General features: G+C 34.5%; 1 protein-coding gene across 1 annotated transcript; it reads right to left on the reverse strand.

Moving 5' to 3' along the window:
* Positions 1-16,135: 16,135 nt before the first annotated feature.
* On the reverse strand, positions 16,136-18,338 carry LOC119996077. The gene is made up of 4 exons (XM_038842591.1): positions 18,212-18,338; positions 17,782-18,082; positions 16,910-17,670; positions 16,136-16,779 (listed from the first exon to the last, which is right to left on the reverse strand). The coding sequence occupies exons 1-4, from the start codon at positions 18,336-18,338 to the stop codon at positions 16,136-16,138; spliced, it is 1,833 nt and encodes a 610-aa protein (XP_038698519.1).
* Positions 18,339-20,900: the final 2,562 nt, after the last annotated feature.

Genomic DNA, 20,900 nt, shown 5'->3' on the forward strand with positions numbered 1-20,900 from the left:
CTCCCCAGATTCCCATTGTCACCCCATAACAAACAAAAAACCCTATTCTGTTAACACCCCAACGCGTGAACTTGTCACTCATTCCCTCTCTCTCTTTTCTTCTCTCTCGTTCTCTGTTTCGTCTCTCAACCACTTAGAGTCGAAGGCCGATGCAGGCGCCTCCAAGACCTATCCTCAGCAGGCTGGTGCCATTCGCAAGAATGGCTACATCGTCATCAAAAATCGCCCCTGCAAGGTCCAATTCTCTACCTATTTTTCTTATTGTTGGATCGATTTGTTTTCTATGCTTTCATTTCTGTGCTACTTCGATGATGGTTTATGCTCTCTTTTCCTCCAGATCTTTAACTGTTTGGTTTTGGATGAATTTATTTTTGAATCATGTTCTAGGTTTTGTTTTTTTTCATTGGGATAGGGTTTGAACGAGGATTTGTTTGATGTTTATGTAGATGATATTTGCTATTTTCTTGATTTATAACAAAAGGATGCCATTAATTTTGATGCTATATACTGAGATTTTATTAGTGTATGTGGGAGATTTGAGTAACAGTAGTGCCTGGATCACAAGATGCACTTGCTCTGTTCCCAGTTTTCTGGCATTTGGGGTGTGCTTGGTTTTTTGTGGAAAAAATCAAAATGGGGTGTATTCAGACTATACCATATTTTAATGGGGTTTCTAAGTTTTGGGATGTCAATGAGAAAATAGGGAGTGTAAATAGTCTTCACCTTATATATAGACTCTAGCATGATTATTTGGATATTTCCCTTTCACTTTTGGTCTATTTTGTGCTTTTGTAGGTGGGAGAGCAAATAAACTCAATATAGGCTTAAAACAGAATAATTGATGTGTGGAGATTTGTACGTCCAGAACTTTTGCTAAAGAACTCCAAATGGAGTGATTTTAAGGACGTTGGAAAGTATACTTCTCAATCTTTGCATGGACATCAAGTTTTCTTAATTCAGGTTACAGATGACGAAGTTATGGAGTTTAAAAGTTGAAGCAAAAATCTGAAACTGTGCAGAAAAATCAGACCAACTCCCTTTTGTTTCATTTAAAGCCCACACAAAGCTCAATCCACTCAGCTCACTACAAATGGCAGAATTGGTATTTACCTACCTAAGGAGACTTGGTATTGTTGCTGGAAGTGGCGCTTGAGAAGAAGGGCGGGCCGGTTCTTGAAGAAGTAAAACAAGGCTTTCTTAAGCCGATTAAGGAAGCCCGCAAATAAAGAGATCTTAAAGGGCCCACAAAAGAGGAAGCCTTGGAGGGTTTGGAGAGAAGAGTATGCGGCAGCAAATAAAGGAGTCTTTGTGCGGTGGTTTTGGAGAACGGCAGAGAGAGGAGAGCAAGGAGGAAGAAAGGGATTTCCACAACGGATTCCGCGATTCTTTGTGTTTGCTTTTCTTATGCTCATGAATTCTAGCCGTTCTATTTTTTTTTTGTGTGAATCCAGTATGAGGAACTAAACCTTATACTAGGGGATGATGTAGCATTTTTATGATATTGATTTGATCAATTTTTGATTCTTTATGCTACGTCAAGTGTTAATTGTTGTGCTTGATTGATAATTAAACTCTGATGCTTAACTATCATCTAGGTTTGATTATTCTGATGCAATTCATAATAAATGTCATACTCGAATTGTGAATAACTTCTTGCAATTTTAATACCATGACCGCCTAGATATAGACGTTATATGTTAGGATCCATGAGATCGCTACAACAAGAAAACCTCTCTTTAAGATCTCATTAGAAGTGGAGTATAGCAAAGCAAAAGGATAACTTTAGATATATCCCTCAAAGGCCTGATAAGTAATGTAACTATCATATTAGATGATCGGTCTGCAACATCTGTGGCATTTTTGGCTGATGAAAACCATACGTCATGAATGATTTTTTATAATCCTCGAGTAGAGTGTCTTCTGGAATTTCTCATCTTTGGCATGAAAGCTGTAGTCTGGGCACCAAACACTAAAAATAGAATGGGCACGAATTGAAACCTGCCATATTTCATAATGAGTACGGAAACCCACTTACCTATAAGGAAATCAGAACCCCAAGAACCGCTCTTTCATCTATCTCTTGGATCCTCTCACTCTCTCTCAAGTGTTTTTCTTTTGCAATTGTTATTTCTCTCTGTTTCTCTCTATATGAGGAGGTCATGCTAACCCTCTAACTACACTAAAACCCTAAAAATTCTATTTAACAAACTGTCCGAAAAGTGCATAATTCCAACATTCGTTCGGACGGCTTCTCGAACTATCAGGATGAATTGCTCTCTGTCTCCCAAAAATCATCTATTGTCCAGACGACTCGAGGATCTATCCAAACAGCTACAGCGTGACGGGTATGAGCCAAGTACTCCACAATTCAATGCAACAGTTAATAGTTGGCAAGCAAATAATAGGTATAGTATCCATCACAAATGGTAACGCCATTAAATTATTTTAATAGAAAACGATATTGAACCACTTAGTACATGGCACCGTTGGTTGCTTACAAATCAGCCCAAATTGAACGAGGCACCGTTGGTTGCATCAAAATCATTAAACTTGTGTTCAGTGTTGTAGTTTCTTGGATTTTGGGGGGCTGCTGTAAAATTATTACAGCAGCCCCCACTGTAATATCATTTTTGGATTGAAATTTTTTTTTTTATTTTGAAAAATTATATATGTATAGTATTCGGTGTAACGATTCTAATGACATATTTTTTGTTCGAAACAAAAATCAAATTTAACATGAAAAATGCATAACAATTCTAAACCGTTGAATATAAACTCAAAATATTCGATGTTTCGATTGCGATGAATTTGATTTTTGTTTCGAACAAAAAAATATCATTGGATTCGTTAGACCGAATACTACACATGTATAATTTTTAAAAAATAAATAAAATTTTTTTACTACCTCAAATGTACTACAGCAGGAGCTGCTGTAGTTTTTACTACAACAGCCCCCAGCACCCTTGTTTCTTCCGAGATTCATAATTAATAATATTCCAACATGCTTGGGTTCATAAAAACAGTTGGACCAACTACCCAACACTAAAAAATAGAATGCGCACAAATCTTTGCCATGAAACCTGCCATAATTCATAATGAATACCAATGCGCACGAATCTAAAATCAGACAAATGATTATACGACTACAGAAGGGACCTGATTGCAATACGAATTCAAGAGCCTCCACTAGTTATAATAGTTTTGGCTATTAATAATTAAAAACTCAAGCTTAAAATTGTGTAATATTCTGTGAGGTGTTTGGCGAATTAAAAGCTGATATTAGCGGAAATGTTGTTGAATTAAACTTTATATTATTATATTTTATGAATTTAAAAATAAATTTTGTTCTGAAATTTAATCTAATAAATATAATTCATTATTAACATTAATTTTAAGTAAAACTTATTTAAATTTTATATCTAAATTAAATTATATCGAATTTAAGATGATTAACATAAAAAAGTTAATAATACTATATTTTTGTTTTTCTAACATTAATAATTTCAAATACTTATTGTTCAATTTAAATCTCACACATTAATAGTGTTTAAATATATTTGGGATTAAGTAAAAAATTGTTATAGTACATTATATAATGTTGTTACTAAATAAAATTCATAAATTTAATCTAATAAATTTAAAAGTTAATATTGTGTATTGTGTATTTTTTATTTTACTCATTATATTATCAATATTTTTCTTATACTGTTTTAGAAATATTGTTTTATAAAATAATTATTTTATAAAATATAAATTATAACAAACTGTGGGGCTCACTTTTGTAGTTATAAGTATAAATATTGTTAAATATATATGTGTGCAGTGGGCCCTACCAAACACACCCTTTATGATTTTTATAATATTTCTTTATTATAATATGATTTTATTATTAAAATTAATTTTAAGTATAAATTATAAATATTTTTATATCAAAATAAAAATGATTTATATAAATAATTTATTTTTATGAATTAAAAATGTTTTATGTCAAAATTAAAATGATTTATATTATATTGAATGATTTACATAAATATAATATTTATAAATTATTTAATAATTTAATGATGTAAAAACGATTATAGTAGGCTAACACCTTTAAACAAGTGCGACCATGTGGGCCCCACGTTTTTAAAAAAAATTAAGGAAAAAAAGGATGAGAAGCCTAAAGAGGCTTCGGTCCTCCGGATAAGCTCCTATCCAGAGGGAGCTTATCTGGAGTTTCTTTTTTGCCAACGAAACCGTTGGCATAAACCAGCGATTTTGTTGGCGGATTATCATTGTTTGATGGAGCGGCGCAACTCGTGGATCTGCTTTCTGCGTCGCTCCACCAAACAAGCTATGGGTCATATTATGCACGAAGCAAAAGAGGTTACATTGGATTATCCATCACCACAACGAACCTCAAACTCATTTAATCAGCTATAGCTAACCTTAATTAGATTAGGTTTGTCATTTCTCTCTATCTTTTGTCTGTGTTATTGGTCTTCGAGGTTAGCTTTTATCTCTCAAATTCACTCAAAGGAATCACAATAACAATTGCATAACTATTGGGTAAAACTTAAGAAAAACTAGGGTTCATAAAGAAACTAATCAAAGGGCTAAGAGATGAATGATGTGCCAAGAAGTTACATGCTTTTGTGCACCAACTGCACTAGTTTTTGCATCATTTAAGTCTGATTGAAAGTTGATATTGCCTAATTAGTGCATAATTGTAATTTCAGATATAAAGGCACAAAGTAGAGAAAAGAGGATGATAAAAAGAGATGAATTTGATATAGATCGAACTTCTATTAGGATAGATTGATCTCTCGCCAAAAGAAATTTTGTATACTCAAGTCAGAAGAGTAGGAGATCAATATTCGTGCCCATATTTACGATTTTTAGTGGCGTAGTTTTGCAAAATCTTCTCCAAATCGAAGTGGACACGACCTGACCCAAAATGACATAAACTTAAACTTGTAAGATTAATGACACTTGGGTGTAGGGGTATAAAAGGGCTTGAGACACCATTTTCAAGACATCTTTTGACCTAGCATCATACTCTCACTATTTGAGGAGCCACCAAGCATCTTGAAGAAGGAAGAAGGAAGTTCTCATAGTTTTTTATGAGTTTATCCTCTCCAACTCTTTATTTATGGGGTTCTCTATTGTTGGTTGTTTATTCCGTTGTAATATGAGGAACTAATCCTATAGCTAGGGTCCTAATGTAACCGAACTTTGATGATTCAATGAACTTTGCTTTCGTATTTCTTGACTTCTATTATCTTTTGAGTATTTTGTTGGACCTATGGTCCTATATGTCTAATTTTGATGATATTAAATCAATTATAAATGATAATGAAACATTAAAGCAATATTTGATTTATATGAATTGAATTTAAATGACTATATATTTTTGAGATAGTGCTGGAAATTAAGTTTTGAAAACAAACATACATGAACTAAGTTAGAGCATCAATTTTCCAATTATCATATCTTAACCAACTTAGGTCCAAATGACTTGAAACTTGAACCACATGCACAAGAAGGTTTAATATATGTTCTAGGACTATATTCATGAGAAATTAAGTGTATCACATATATATTTGGTCATATGCTTAAATTCCGCCAAAACTAGGTTTTACCTAATTTTGTGCATATGTGTTCTTTGTGAACGTGGTGAACCAAATGAACTCCGATTTAAATGAAATTTCGTGTGCATCTTAGTTTCATCACTATGAACATATTTGATTTAGTAAAGTTCAAGAGAAAAGGTCATTTACACTGAGTTTGCAAAATGACTTTGAATTTACACTTAGAATTTATCGGTTTCACTATTAGTGATCTAATTGCTTGGTTGAGTGACCAAACGATTTCCGATTGTTATGAAATTTTACATGGACATTCTAATACATATAAAATGATTTATCATCCAGTAATATGAATTTTCTGGGTTGTTTTTCTAATGTAATTAACCTATGCGCTCTATATGAAGCTCTTTGAGCTTACATGCAATTGGGGAGTTCTATCTCCTATTTCCTTGTAGGTTAATCATCATTGTGATCTCATATGGCTCAGAATTTAGTATGTTCAAGAGTGGTCGAAGTCCTGTTTCTAAGAATGAGCTTGGAGCTCTAGGAAACAATGAAAAATCCTATATTTGCCAACTTTCCACTAAGGCATTTAATCAAGTTGAATGAATCAAACATTGAGGCTATTGGTTGTGGTCTTCATGGAGATACAACTCTTTTCAAACATGTGGGACAAACCTTGTCCTCTCTATCATTAGTGATATATTCTTGTTTGACATTTTCACTCAAGACATGTGCTACCAAGAAAGTTAGGATTGGTGCAATCAAACAAGATCCTTGACATTTTCACTCAAGACATGTGCTACCAAGAAAGTTAGGATTGGTGCAATCAAACAAGATCCTTGACTAAGGGATCACTTTTGAAGTCTTTGATTCAAAATGAAGGGACAAGATGGCATAGTACAATTTACATCCATGGTTGAGAATTAAAGAGAGTTTGAATGGTCAAGATTTGAAGACGTACATTGATCAAAGGGTTGTGCTTGTGACAACACTTATGGAAGAAAGGTACAACTTGACTTCTCTCAAGCTTCCAACGTCTATATGCTCTATAGTGGAGATTTGTTTGCTCAAATCATCAATGACCAAGATTAGGAGCTGCAATGGATGGTAGAGATCAACTCTTGAAGTTTGATCCAATGGCTGCAAGCATAGGAGAGAATTGCCTTTAAAAGAGGATCTTCCCTTTCATACAACTTGGAGAAGCAAATTGAAAATTATCCTTGAGAGAAACCTCTTGCTATCAAGTTCATCAATCATCAAGCTTTCTTGCTATTTGCTACAACAATCTTCTCCAATACAAGCCTCTACAATCAAGGACTTCTCACTACTCTTGCTTTTGCAAAAGGGAAGTTCCTATATCCTTTAGGCTTTGTTTACTTACAATTTAAACCTCTCTTGTTCTTAAAATCCTATCTTTGAGAGTGTTGCTGTAATCTTGAGAGTTCCACACCAAATACCTTTGAGGTAACCTGTGAGAACCTTGGCTGAAAATCCCATTGAGAAATTCCCTTTGTTAGGGGAAATTGTAAACATTGAAGTTTGAGGGAGTTCTTAGAAACCCTTGGTGTAAGGAGTTTTGTGGGTCTCTTAAAACCACACCTTAGTGGAGTTGGGAAAATCCTAGGTTGGTGAATCTAGGTAGTAGACGTAGGAGAAGGGTCTCCGAACTACTATAAATCGCTGTGTTGATTTCTTTGTTTACTTGTTTATATTTACTACTTGTTTCAAACTGCAGGATTTTCAAAACCCTAATCTGTCCGAGATTAGCAGACTGCCTTAAACTTTGAATTTTGATCTGAAATTTTGATATAGTGTTTATTAAGGTGTTGTGACATTGCATATAAAATTTCGTTGCATTTTGACATCATTTGATAGGTAAAATCTGAGTTGAAAATTCTGTGTGCAGTGTGTTGCTTGAAAATCTGTTTTGTGCAATTCTTGATTATTTGATATTTGGTCATTCACTATATTGTATCACATCTTGCATTGGATTGAATATTGATTAGGAAAATCATTAGAGTCCAAATTTTTGTGCTACTTGTTAATTGCCATTAATTTGTTTAAATTGAAAAAGGGATTCCAATTGGAATTTGGGGACACAATTCACCCCCCCTCTTGTGTTAAACTCGATCCGTCATATTTATGGGTATGCTTAATGCTTTTAGGTGCTTGATCACCATCCAAATGATATGTTTCCTAGGTTGATTAGTCCATAAATCTTAATGGGTCTTTATTTCTTCAGCTCGAATGTTCGGAATAATAGGGGTTAGGGATAGATACACTTTTGTGTAACCAAGAATAGAGCATCGAAGAAGATGGGGAAACTGATTGTCAACAAGATGTAGTAATTAAGGGTTAAGCAGCCAAGGGAGTTGAATGAGATAAAGAACGATGAAATTAGGTTCCCTAGTGGTTTAATGCTTGATTTACACCTTTGTGTTAACATTTAATTCTCTTCCTTTAATCGACTTGTTTATGTTAGCTGTTAATCAAAATACAAAATCGATTTTCCAAATAGTGTAAGCCTTAACCATAATCGGTGCTCAATTAATTGTCAACATATTCTCATCGGAACAATACTTGTCTTATCACTTTATTATTTGTGCGACTTGTACGCTTGCAATACATTTCACAACAATGAACCAAACCTCAAATTCAAACAAAAGTTGTTAAAAATCTCATTAAGACAGAGAGCGAGTTGCGACCACCGTCTAGGTCATGAAAAGCGATTTGGAGAAGGGATAATATAGTTGGTTGTATAGGGTGTGGTTTTACAACACTTATTGCACTATCATAATGATGCCATCTAGGAAATGGGTCGATACCCAGGTTCACTTTACAGACGAAGAACAAGATGACATTCAAGGGAGTACTGATTTTCGGGTCGAATAAATTGGATGTGGATCGATTCGGTTACCACATTGAGATCGGATCTAAAGAAGAACAAAAATATAGTGGGATTGATGATTGAAATGGATTTCCGGGTCTTAGTTCGGTGGGTTTAAGACCAAGAAAATTTTATTTTTGAGTCAAGCATGATAAGATCAAAGGGAAATTTTTTTTATGATATTGATTTGTTTTTTATCTGAGAATCCAGATGTGGAAATGGAAATGGACTTTTTGATACGAGAATCATGGTCCGGAAATGGATTTTTTTAATTATATTTTTTTTTTTTGGATTTTCAATTTATTTTGTAGGGAGAATTTTCACTTTAAACTCCCTTTTTTTCTTTTTCCACGTCAGTCATATACAACGGTGGAGTAATTGGTGGAGGTCATACTCAAATTAGATCGAGAATGTCTGTGAGAATTGCTATGAAGAGACCAACAATGACAAAAATAATACAAACTGCTATGATTGAATTGTCTGTGTTTGAATCGAGTTTTCGAGTCATTTTGATACATTATCAATTTGTTTGTGACTATTTTGTTACAATTTAGATAAGATCTCGAAGTCATTTAATTTAGTTGTTTTCTATTACTCCATGTCATGATCTTATTGTGCCACATGTATTTTTAAAAGAAATAATTTGTTCAACATTTCCACGTAAGTAATTGTTGGTTGAGAAAATAATTTGTTTGATTTTTTGATTCTAGGTCAGCGTGTTGACTCACCGAAACACAACAAAATCTATCCATGGAATGACTCAATAAAGCCAATGACCAATTTGAAATGTTTGAAACATAAGTGAATGAATATAACATAGTCAATTTGTTGATGATGATAGCACGGGACTCTACCAGTCTTGGATTGTTGAGTTATCCCTTTGTCTTTGAGCAAGTCTTACTTAAGCCAACTCATTATTCAATACATTTCAACCAACTGATAATCACCTTATCTCTACATACGATCGCTTGAGTTGATCATGTGAGGTAACACCTTATCCCTTCAAGTCATCTCCTTATCACTCCATAATAATACCTCACATGATAGACATCATTTTTGATCATCCGACATGGGATTGTCATTGTCTTTTCCTGAATCTCCAAGTCTTTGATCAATCCATTCTCCATGTGAAGTGTCAAATTTATTTATCAAAAAAAATGTGTCAAATTTGAATCTCCTAATAAAAAAAATTACAAATTTATCCCGAATAACTCGATCCGTAATGAACTAGTTCATGTAGTAGTTTTAAAATAAAAGAAAATATTTATCAAAAAATGATTTCCACTTCTACCTGAGTATGGGAATGTTGATTGATTTTTTATTTAATGAAACAGGTTATCCCATTGAAACTTTTAAAAAATTATGGTGTTTAATAGAATTTTTTTGAAAAAATCATGAATCGAATTGTATTATTCATTTATCCAAAGGAAGAATTGATGTCACAAACCACTTGATTACAAGAGAACCAAAAAATAAAAATATAAACAATGGTCGTACCGGATACTCTCGGACACCGTATTACACCGGACATCCGCCAAATGATGTCGTACTCCATTGGACCGCATTACATAAACTAAACAAAAAAATATCAAACAAATATTATCATGGTTCCAGATCGAGGATCTTGGCTTCCTCTTCAACAAAAGAGGTCGATCTCTCTCAGATCTAGCAGTCTCATCACTATGAACCAAATATATGTTGTCAAAACACACCAAAAACCCCGATGATCAAAGATTTGCGATGGATGGAGAAGATCTAGAACTAGAGAGAAGAAAACCTAAATCAAACTTTATTCAACTTGAAAACATGAAAAAGTATATAAAGAAAGAAATGGGAAATAATAGTAAGGGAAGAAGTGAAGAAGGATCTCCACCTGCTTCTCCAAACAGATCAGGAGGAGTTGAGAGAAGTTACTCGGGGGATTTGAGAAAAGACAATTCAAGTTCCCACCTCAATTTAAAATGGTGAGAATGGCTATTCTCTATTATGGAGAATCACTACAAGGAAAAAGGCCTTAGATGATAGAAAAACACTATCATAAAAGGGGGTGCATGATAGAGTTCGTTTCTATCATGTATGTCACTGTCATCCTTTTATGACATAAAAAAATCTATCATGCATTAATGATGCAATTTAATAATCATAAATCTATCACACCAAGAAATTAATTTTTTAAATAATTTCGGTTAATATTTTGGCGGGAGTTGATTTTTTTTTGCGGGTATTGACTTTGTAAGTTTGATTTTATGGGGGTAAAATGAATTTTTTTTAAAAAAATTCATTTAATTTTGGTGCCAAAATTATTTTATTTTGGCACCAAAATTTTCAATTCGGTATTTTTGTGACTGATTTTTTCTGTCACGAGATTAAAAAATTATTTTAAAATAAATACTAATTTTTAAATTTTATTTATTTATTCCCGTATTTAAAATTCATTTACAGATTTGATATATGAAATTAAAATTAAATTGGATATAAAATTGAATCCAAAAGCATTATAATATACTACATAATATTACATAACATTCAATACATTGAAAAAAGTCTCATCTCTTACAAGCAACAGATTCCCAAACTTTATATCTTAAGTACTTTAATCAAAACAATTCCATGCATGCTAAAGAAGAGAGAATTCGCAACAACCTATCAAACAAGACACAATTTCCAGTAACCTATCAAAGTTTATCAGATTTCACAAACAAAAAAAGAAGAAAATTAAACCATTCCTAGCCAAGGAAATGTAGTAGTTCCTCCCATTCCCAGAAAGGTCCTCAAACACTGCACAGAGGAAAGAACTTTAGTTACTCAACTAGAGCATTTGCATGTTTCAAAGGGTGACCTCAGTTCAGATATATAGTCTGATAATCTAAATACATCAATGAAGCAAGGTTTATCTCAAACAAGAATCCACCAACAGCTCAAGTTTTTGCTAAACAAGTCATCTATGTATGGTATCGCAATTTGTACTAACCGTTTTGGTGATGCGTTGATGATTTCGGAACAATGATTAGCCCACTCTAAACGAACCTCGTCAGTTTCAGCCTGAGTGTACACCGTCTTTCCATTGAACTGATAGGCACAACATAAAAACCATCAAAGTTATAAAACAATGGTATACATGGTATAAACCAAACGTACGAAATCTTATTCATCATTCATCAATAACTTACATCATTCATTAGCAAACTAATGTCTGCTATTATGTCCTTCATGTATCGCATCACATAGTAGCCACATTCGATATTTCCTGGTTGTGTGGGTATCTATTCACAGTTAAATAAGAAAATGATAGTTAGAAATATAACATGCTTTAGCTTAAAGTAATAGGCACACAATATTTACTTAAGGTAATTTGTTTTACCTTCACAAATCTCATCTTAGCATTGTAATTCCATCTTTCCTTACTAACCTCGGTTGTGTACATTGTCATGGAGCTGTATGCATATTAAAGTACATGTAGTTAAGTATATGAAATATAATGAAACAAACCGAAAATAAGAATGCAATCAAATAGAAAGAATACATACGCTTTAATCATATATTCCAAATCATGATCAAGATTATCTTGCCCCATAGGATCCAGATAAAACACTTCTTTTTTCACCACATCAATCGCAAGTAAAATCCAATGAAAACTAAAATAGGAAAAAAGAAGAAGAACCAAGTAAGTAAGTAATAGAGAAACCAACAGTTATGTTATAAATCATCAGTTATGGAAGACATGCTAAACTGAATGAAAATTGAAATAAGAACACTGAATTCAGACCTGGGATTGTATGGCATAAATAAGAACTGGCCTTTACTGGTCTTTTTCAGACGCCAACACAAACGCTCTATTCTACGATTACGAGTGGCTTCTGGAACACCACCAGGTGGTGACACCATGCCTGGACATATGAATCCAAATTGTGTCATTCCGTTCCTATTTGGGAGAAGAGAGTCGTACAACAACCTGAAACAGTTGGCACAAACGTCATAATTAGACGGGAATCCCAATATCATATAAAACAATTAAGGGTGAAGGAAAATGAAAATGTCTTACGCAATGTCTAGTTCAATAACGTTGACTCCTAATGGTTGCATCGTCAGCAATGCTTTGCACTCCATCATCCCAATATGAGCTTTAATCCCTTTTGCCTCAAATACACCCTCTGGCACAAGATATGGAATCCAGCCATCTTTAGGCAAGTGTGTCTCACACAACTTAGCAAACAATTACAGTATTGGATGACTATTCTAGTGCCCCGCCACTGCCTGCCTAGTGTTTCGTACATGCTGCACTATTATTTTCTTGCTTTCCAGCTTTTTCAGTCTTTCAACCCTTGCCATTGGATCCTCACTATTAGGTAATGAAACTTTCTCCTTAAACAGTTGCTTTTTGGTACTTCCAATCCCCCTTTTTTCCTTCTCATCTGCAGCATCCATTCGTAAGTTGGGGTTGAGTCTTGGACTTTTTCTTGGGTTGGCAGTAGGAATCAAAGATTTTCCTCTTTTCTTCGTAGTTGTAATGTCATCCTTTTCATCAGGTCCTTCCCTATTTTCCACTGCTCTTTGAAGTGAGAATTCCCTCTTCTTCACAGTTGAGTTGTCCAAATCACCAGGCTCCTGTAATTTTACATATTCAAATAGCAATAGTATATTCAAATAGCAGTAATAAGAAGAGATAAAGTAACCAAAGTGAAACCTAACAAAAAACAGATAAACTAGCCTTCTGTTCATCAATTCCATCCACCTTGTCCTTGTTCTTGTCCTTTTCTATGCAATCATCATCACGAAATAAAGGAGATGGTGGGAAGGTGGAACTTTCTACATCAGAATATGGAGCTTTGTTCTTTAATAGGTTCGTGATTTCTTCCAGCTGCTTTTCAATTGATTTCTTCCAAGCAGAAAGCTTAATCTGCTGATTTTCTATTGAGTAGCGAGGTACATTCACACTGTGAAAGTACTTTGTAACGTTAACAAATTTATCAACACCTTATAGGTGACCAGTTTGAGGAAGCCTTCCCAGTGATTGTGCAAGTATGTCGTTTCTTCCATCTGACTTCAACGACCCTTCCTCAGCCTCCTTTTTTAGCTTCTCCTGTAACATAAAAAAGAAAGTAGTCATATTTCACCACATTAATGTAAAGGACAATGTTTAAGTACGTTTAAGTTGCTCACAATTTTGTTAACAATGTCTGCAGTTTCGGGGTCGTATCCTCCATTTTTCATTCTCCGAGCTCTCTTCCAAAGTTCACTTCTGTCAACTAAATCTTCATAAACACCGGTTTTTGAGCACTGATTGATAAACAGGTTACATTATTTTAATGCAGTAAATAAAATCTCTTAAAATAATTAAATTAGTATAACATGAAAGCAACTTACCACATCTTTCATCAAACCAACGTATCCTCTTCGACTGAGTCGATGATTGAACTTATATAAGGCCCTTTTCCCCTTGTTCGTAGAACTGACTCTCTGTAGTAAAACATACATATTAGGTATTTCATGTTATATGTAAAACATATATGAACAAGTAATGAATGAATTCTAATTTGAAGATATACACCTGAAAGTCATCAGATAAACGCTTATTGACAAACTCTCTCCAAACAACTTTCTTAATTTAGGGATATTCAATGGGGGGTATATAGCAACTTTCGATCCCCAATGAATGGCATGATGTACTTTCTTGTCAGCACATACTTGAAGTTATGAAACGCATGCCCAATTGACTGTAACAGTGTATTCTTACTGTTAGGGTGAACAACAAAGCGTTCCTAATAATCATTGATAACAAAATAGAAGTGAGAGTTAGTAAGTGAAGTTTACTAATAAATAAATGACGTATATTCATCATAGGTTGCCTATTCAGAGTATGTAATGTTGAGATTTACCTGAACAGACTCCCATAAGCGATCCTTTATCTCAAATGACACTTTACGCCAATCTTTTTCGAGGATTGAAACTGAAGTACGAGCCAAGACTCCAAGATATGTACATAGCTCAGTGGCCTCATCACCTGCAGGAACTCCCATTGAATTATATTGTACCACTATCCTCCCCTTCGTCGTTCTTAATTTTTTATTCTGCCTGGGATCCATATTGACACCTCTTTTCGGGTTACTGCTCTCTGGAACATCAGCACCTTGAACATCGTCACCTTGAACATCAGCACCTAGAACATCGTCACTTTCAACAAATTCACCTTCAACATCAGCATCTTTAGTGTCTTCATCTTCATGGTCAAGCAGTTTATCATAATATGCAACCTCAAAATTATCCTCGTCGTCAAAGAACCCTTTCTTTTATCCATTTAACTACACCTGAAAATTGCAAAACATAAATAACATAAGAACTTAAGTCACGACATGGAATTAAAAGAAAAAAGCCATCACACACAAACATATGCACAAAACACACAATTAAACAATAAAATATTTAAGAATTTAATGATTACTCACTGCCAACAAGGTTCTATATTATGGTATTTCAAAGTTCGATCCAAATTCCCTCTTCAGTATTTCGTGCGAATATTTCTTGCTCGCCATCGACAGAATGTAGAAAAGCATTAGTTGGTAAATCAAAACAAAATGGAAGGTGTTCAGCAGCTTGTAATAGACATCATCTTCAATTCTTTGGTAGGGATCACCTCTACTAGGCATATGACATACAATAGACCATTTTGTTTCAATCTGATCAGAAACATCATACATTTGATTGGCTTGAGAAGCCAATATAACTGGATCAGATTTATACCCTAACCGGTTTCAGTCCACTAAGATGAATCCATGTTCATCCTTCTTCACACCACCCCTATTTTGAACCCAATCACACTTCAACACAGTAATTTTTAACAAGTGGTAGTCAACAACCCATATCTCATCTATAACCCCATAAAATGTCATGTCACATGTTATATGATTTTTATCTTTAGAAGTAGCAACATGCATGGCTTTCGCAACTAGAGTTCCTCCACTGTTTTGAGTAACTCGGTTTGACTCTCAATCATGTGTTACAAAGTGAAAACCATTAATATCATAACCTGGTTGTTTATCTATGAAAGGAAGATGGCCTTGTAACATCCAACGTAAGGTATCCGATACAGCAACACGATTTTCAATCAACGAGTACACCTAATAAGCACGAAGTGTATGTGAGCATTATTTTTTTTAATCATCAATAACAAACAAGTTAAATGAATACTGAACTTAACACAAATGTTGAGCATAACCTTATCAGTTATCCAATCGGCAAAGGTACGGTAGTGTTCCTCTTGTAACCATTTTTCATTTTGATGTGGATGACAAGTTCTAAGCCATTCTAGGAGTTCACTAAAGGGAATTGAACATATGATACATTACACATGTTATCCAATATAGATATTATACATATAGATTACATTACATGGAGGAAATTGAAGAGATTACCTAATGTATGGTTCAACTTCTTGTGTGTTATGCAAAATGTACAAATGTGCTTGATCTAGTAAAGTTTGATTAACTTTCTCCAGTTTTCCCATAGACAATGGCTTGTCAATTGACAACTGTTGCACATGACCAGCTGGCAGCCCAACAGTATACATGTTTGACATGTATTCGGCACAAAATTCTACTGCTTCCTCCGCAATATAACTCTCAGCTATGCATCCCTCAGGACAGTTACGATTTCGAACATAACCTTTAAAGGTTTTCATTTATCTCTCAAAAGGATACATCCAATGAAGATAGACAGGACCACAAAGTCTAACTTCGTTGACTAAGTGCACAGTAAGATGAACCATAATGTCGAAAAAAGATGGGGGAAAACATTTTTCCAACAAGCACAAAGTCACTACGATGTCCGTCTCCAATTTATCCAATATTGACACATCAACCACAGTTGCACAAAAGGAATTGAAGAAGAAACAAAACCTGATAATAGCATCATTGGCATGCTTTGACAAAACACACCGAAGTGCAACGAGTAAAAGTTGTTGCATAAGAACATGACAATCATGGGACTTTAGGCCTTGAAGTTTAAAGTCTTTCATTGACACAAGATTCTTGATGTTTGACGAATACCCATCAGGAACCTTGATACTCTTCAAAGTTTTGCAAAAGCTTGTCTTTTCATCTCTAGTTAATGTGTACGAAGCTGGAGGAAGAAAGGTACGCTTACCTTTTACTAATGGTGCTAATTTGTCCCTAATTTTCATTTCCACAAGATCCTTCCTTGACTTAAGACCATCTTTGGTCTTTCCAGGAATGTGCAACAGTGTTCCATATATGCTCTCACACACATTTTTTTCGATGTGCATAACATCTAATTGATGTCGCACCAGCAAGTACTTCCAATAATCTAAATTATAGAATGTGGATTTTTTCTTCCACCAAACACGTTCATCATTGTCGATCCTGTTGCGTTTTTTTAGTATTGCTCTTTCCCCATTTATGTTCAATAGACTCAACTAGCTGTAAAATCTCCTCACCGTTCAACGATTTCGGAGCTTGGTCATGCTCTATTGTGTTGTCAAAGGCTTTCACTTGGCATTTGAATTCATTATTAGAAGGAAGCCACCGATGATGACCCATATATGCATTTTTTCTACTATGTTTTAGTCTGCATTTGGAAGTGTTTACACCACAATATAGACAGGCATTGTACCCTTTAACGGTGCAACCTGCTAAATTCCCATATGCTGGAAAGTCATTTATAGTCCATAGTAACACAACTCTTAAATTAAAGAATTCTTTTTTGTTGGCATCAGAAGCATCTACCCCAACATCCCACAAAATTTGTAAATCTTCTATCAAAGGAGCCCAGTACACATCAATGTCATTGCCCGGTTGTTGAGGACCAGAAATCAATAGGGACAACATCATAAATTTCCGTTTCATACACAACCATGGCGGAAGATTGTATGTTATAAGAAGAACTGGCCAACAACTATATGTATTACTAAGAGAGCTATGTGGATTGATTCCATCAGCTGAAAGGGCAAGACGAAGATTTCTAGGTTCCGATGCAAATGTAGGCCATTTCTCATCAACTAGCTTCCATGATGGTGAATCAACCGGATGTCGGAGCTTACCATCAATGGCCCTCGCATTTGCATGCCAAGTCAAGTCCTTTGCAGTTTGAGATGACTGAAACATACGCCTAAATCTAGGAATGGGTGGGAAGTACCATAAGACCTTCGCAGGTACACCATTCCTATATTGGTCAACTCTACCATCATTTTTCTTCCATCTAGATAAACCACAAGTAGGACATTCAGAAAGTCATTTATACTCTTTTCGGTAGAGTATGCAATCATTTGGGCAAGCATGTATTTTCACATATTCTAAGCCCAAAGCGAACATTGTTTTCTTCGCCTCATACATGGATTCTGGAATTTCATTGTTTTCAGGCAACAATTCTGTCAGAAAACTCAACATTTTGGTAAAACTATTATCAGACCATCCAAATTTACCCTTGATATTGAACAACTTCACCAAAGTGCCTAACTTAGTGAATTTTGTACATCCTGGGTACAAAGGTTTCTGAGCCTGTTCTAGTAGTTCCCTAAATGCCTTAGGATCTCCATAACAATTTTTGTAAGCATCATTCACCATATCCACTGTGTTACCATCGTTGTAGTCCATAGACTCAAACAGAAAATCTACATTACAAGATGGTGGGGTATGAATATCTTCCCCATGCCACGTTTAGGTTTTATAAGCCACATCAAAACCTTTCCAAAATAGATGTTCGGTTACTTTCTTAGTAGGGAGAAAGGCTAGATTCCTACATTCATAACATGGACATCTAATGATGCTAGCATCCTTGGCATTTTCAACAGCAAAATTCAAGAAATCTTTGACCCCTTTATCATACTCAGGTGATGTTCTACTACATTCAATCCAAGCCTTATCCATTAGAGTTCCAAATCAACAATCTTTTATCCTGACACATAAAGGAGGGCAAAAATGAAAGAAGAATTACTTTTTTAACAAAGTATTCAATTTTGAGTAACATCTTTTGACAATAACAATAACTTTAACAAGAAAACCAAAATTTTAGTGACATCAAGACCTTGGCCACCCAAAAAAATTCAGTTCCACAGAAAAAAAAAACACACAACCAACAGAACAAGCAATTGACTACCTTCCTAACATCATTCAGATACTCACTGTTACCTTAAACTTTATCTTTTTCTGGATAGCCCAAATACCACATCAAATATTTTAAAAGTTAACCAGAGAAAAGGCAGGTAAATTTATAACACAAAAGGCAATAAGCAGTTATAAAATGATAAGATAATCACCTGGTTGGTTCGTATATGGCTTGAAGGCCTCTATGGGGTGTCAACGGTCTACAATGGAGGCTAGGGCTCTTTTTATGTCAATGGTGTCCACTCGACTTGGATTATCTGGAATCGCAGGAAACCCACAACAAAAATCATAAATAAAAGCAAAATGCACAATGGAGTAAAAGGAAAGAAGAGGATGCATGTACCTGAGTTAGGAATGAAAGATTCGTCGTGGGTGAGTAGAGAGTTGCCCGTCGATGGCTTCTAATTTCAGTGGCTTCGATCTTCAAACAGTTGTAGAGATGCGTAGAGGGTCGCTCCGTCGATGGCGTCGGATTTCAGGCCGGTCTTGAGAGTTGAGAGTGAATCGCGACTTCGATTTCCAATTTAGGTCTTGCGAGTTGTGAGAGTGAATCGCGAGAGAGCTGAGTTGAGCAAACACTTAGAAACACTAGGCAGGCAACGGTTGTATTAGGTTAGCAAAACGCACCGTTTGCTTATTTTGTGTAACAAAACTCAGAGTTTGCTTTATTTTGTCTAATAAAATATTAATTAAAATTGGGTCACAATATGGTTAATATTAAAATTTTATCAAAAATAATGTGATAGATATAATTTCTATCACAAATGTATCATATTTTATTGATAGACAAAAAATATATCATACGTCTATCACAAGACTATCATCTATTCACGATATACAAAAGTTCTATCACAAATCTATCATTAATAGTCTGATAGATCGTTTTTCTATCACAAATATGTCATTGTTTTGTGATACAACGATTTTTATCATAAATGCTTTATCATCTATTCCCATTTTTCTTGTAGTGAATGGGTTTGATGTGTAAAAAACCATTTTACACTCGTTATAAAATATTATTTTATTTTTAAAAAGGAAAAAAAATGGTAATATGAAATTGTACTATATATTAATATTCTCACACTCATGCTAACTCTTTATTTTATACCAAACATGACAAAGCTGACCCATACTCACGCATACTCACCTCACACTTATCTTCTCCTCATCTCATGTTCACCTCACATAATTATGAACCAAATGTCTGATTAGTTCATAGGGACTTATGATGAAGGGCTTGAAGGTATTTTAACTAATAGTTTTGGAGATAAAATTGTTGGGGCACCAGAATCTCTATAACAAACATTTTTCTTTAACTAATAGTTTTGGAGATCATATTTGATTGGGTAAAATTACCCACTTAATGATACAAGTATCAAGGAATTTATACAGAACAAGTAAAGATGCATGACTATCTTCATCATCCCAGCCTTACTGTCAAATTATTTAGGGTCAGTTACCTGATTCTACTAGAAAAATTAACCAAGAGTTCACTACAGAGACCTTTTTCGACGTTTATTTTTATCTAAAATAATGTTTTCAGTAGCTCCTATTAATTATTTTTATCATCTCTTTTCTCTTCTCAATATAATGTCGAGTTCATAAATTTGACAAAAGTTTTATTAATTATTTTTATCATCCCTTTTATCTTCTCAATGTTGAGTTCATAAATTTGGCAAAAATTTTACGTTAGACTGTCAATTACTTATCGCAATCACTCTCCTTTGTCCGAGCTTGGGGTCGGTTGTCCACAGTAACTTGTTAAGAAAAATTAATTAAATTTTTTAAAATATGCTTATCTTGTCAACATGTTTGACAAGAATGACAAATGTTCCATCAAAATTAATGAGGAAAGTGGAAGTTGTCGGCTGTCTTTCATGAAGGATTTGGAATTTGGTTTCTACTTTAATACACACAACAATATTTTGTTAGGGTTTGGAATTAGGTTTCTACTTTTGATTGAGATTTGAATACACCCAGTAACCATCTTTTCTCTTCCTTTTATAACTGTCTATTGCGTGCGGGATAGGAGCCGAGGCAAGTAGAAAAGAAAAGGCGTTTACTTAACCATAGAATAATAATAATATATAAGTATAGGACACTCAACCCAACCACCCTTAATGCCAGGATGGGAATTGTAGGAATCATTCTAGCTAATTCAATAAACACAAACCGTTGGATGCATTGGATGTGACAACAATGCATTGGGGGCTGAAAATGCATCCATTGGTTTAGATTTATGGAATTAGCTGGAATGATTTCAACCCCTGTCCCCTTAACGCCACCTAGCATATATCGTTTACTCAAGATCAATTCATCAAAAGT

This window comes from Tripterygium wilfordii, chromosome 1 (genome assembly GCF_013401445.1).
Source record: "Tripterygium wilfordii isolate XIE 37 chromosome 1, ASM1340144v1, whole genome shotgun sequence".
In the NCBI taxonomy this organism is placed as follows: Eukaryota; Viridiplantae; Streptophyta; class Magnoliopsida; order Celastrales; family Celastraceae; genus Tripterygium; species Tripterygium wilfordii.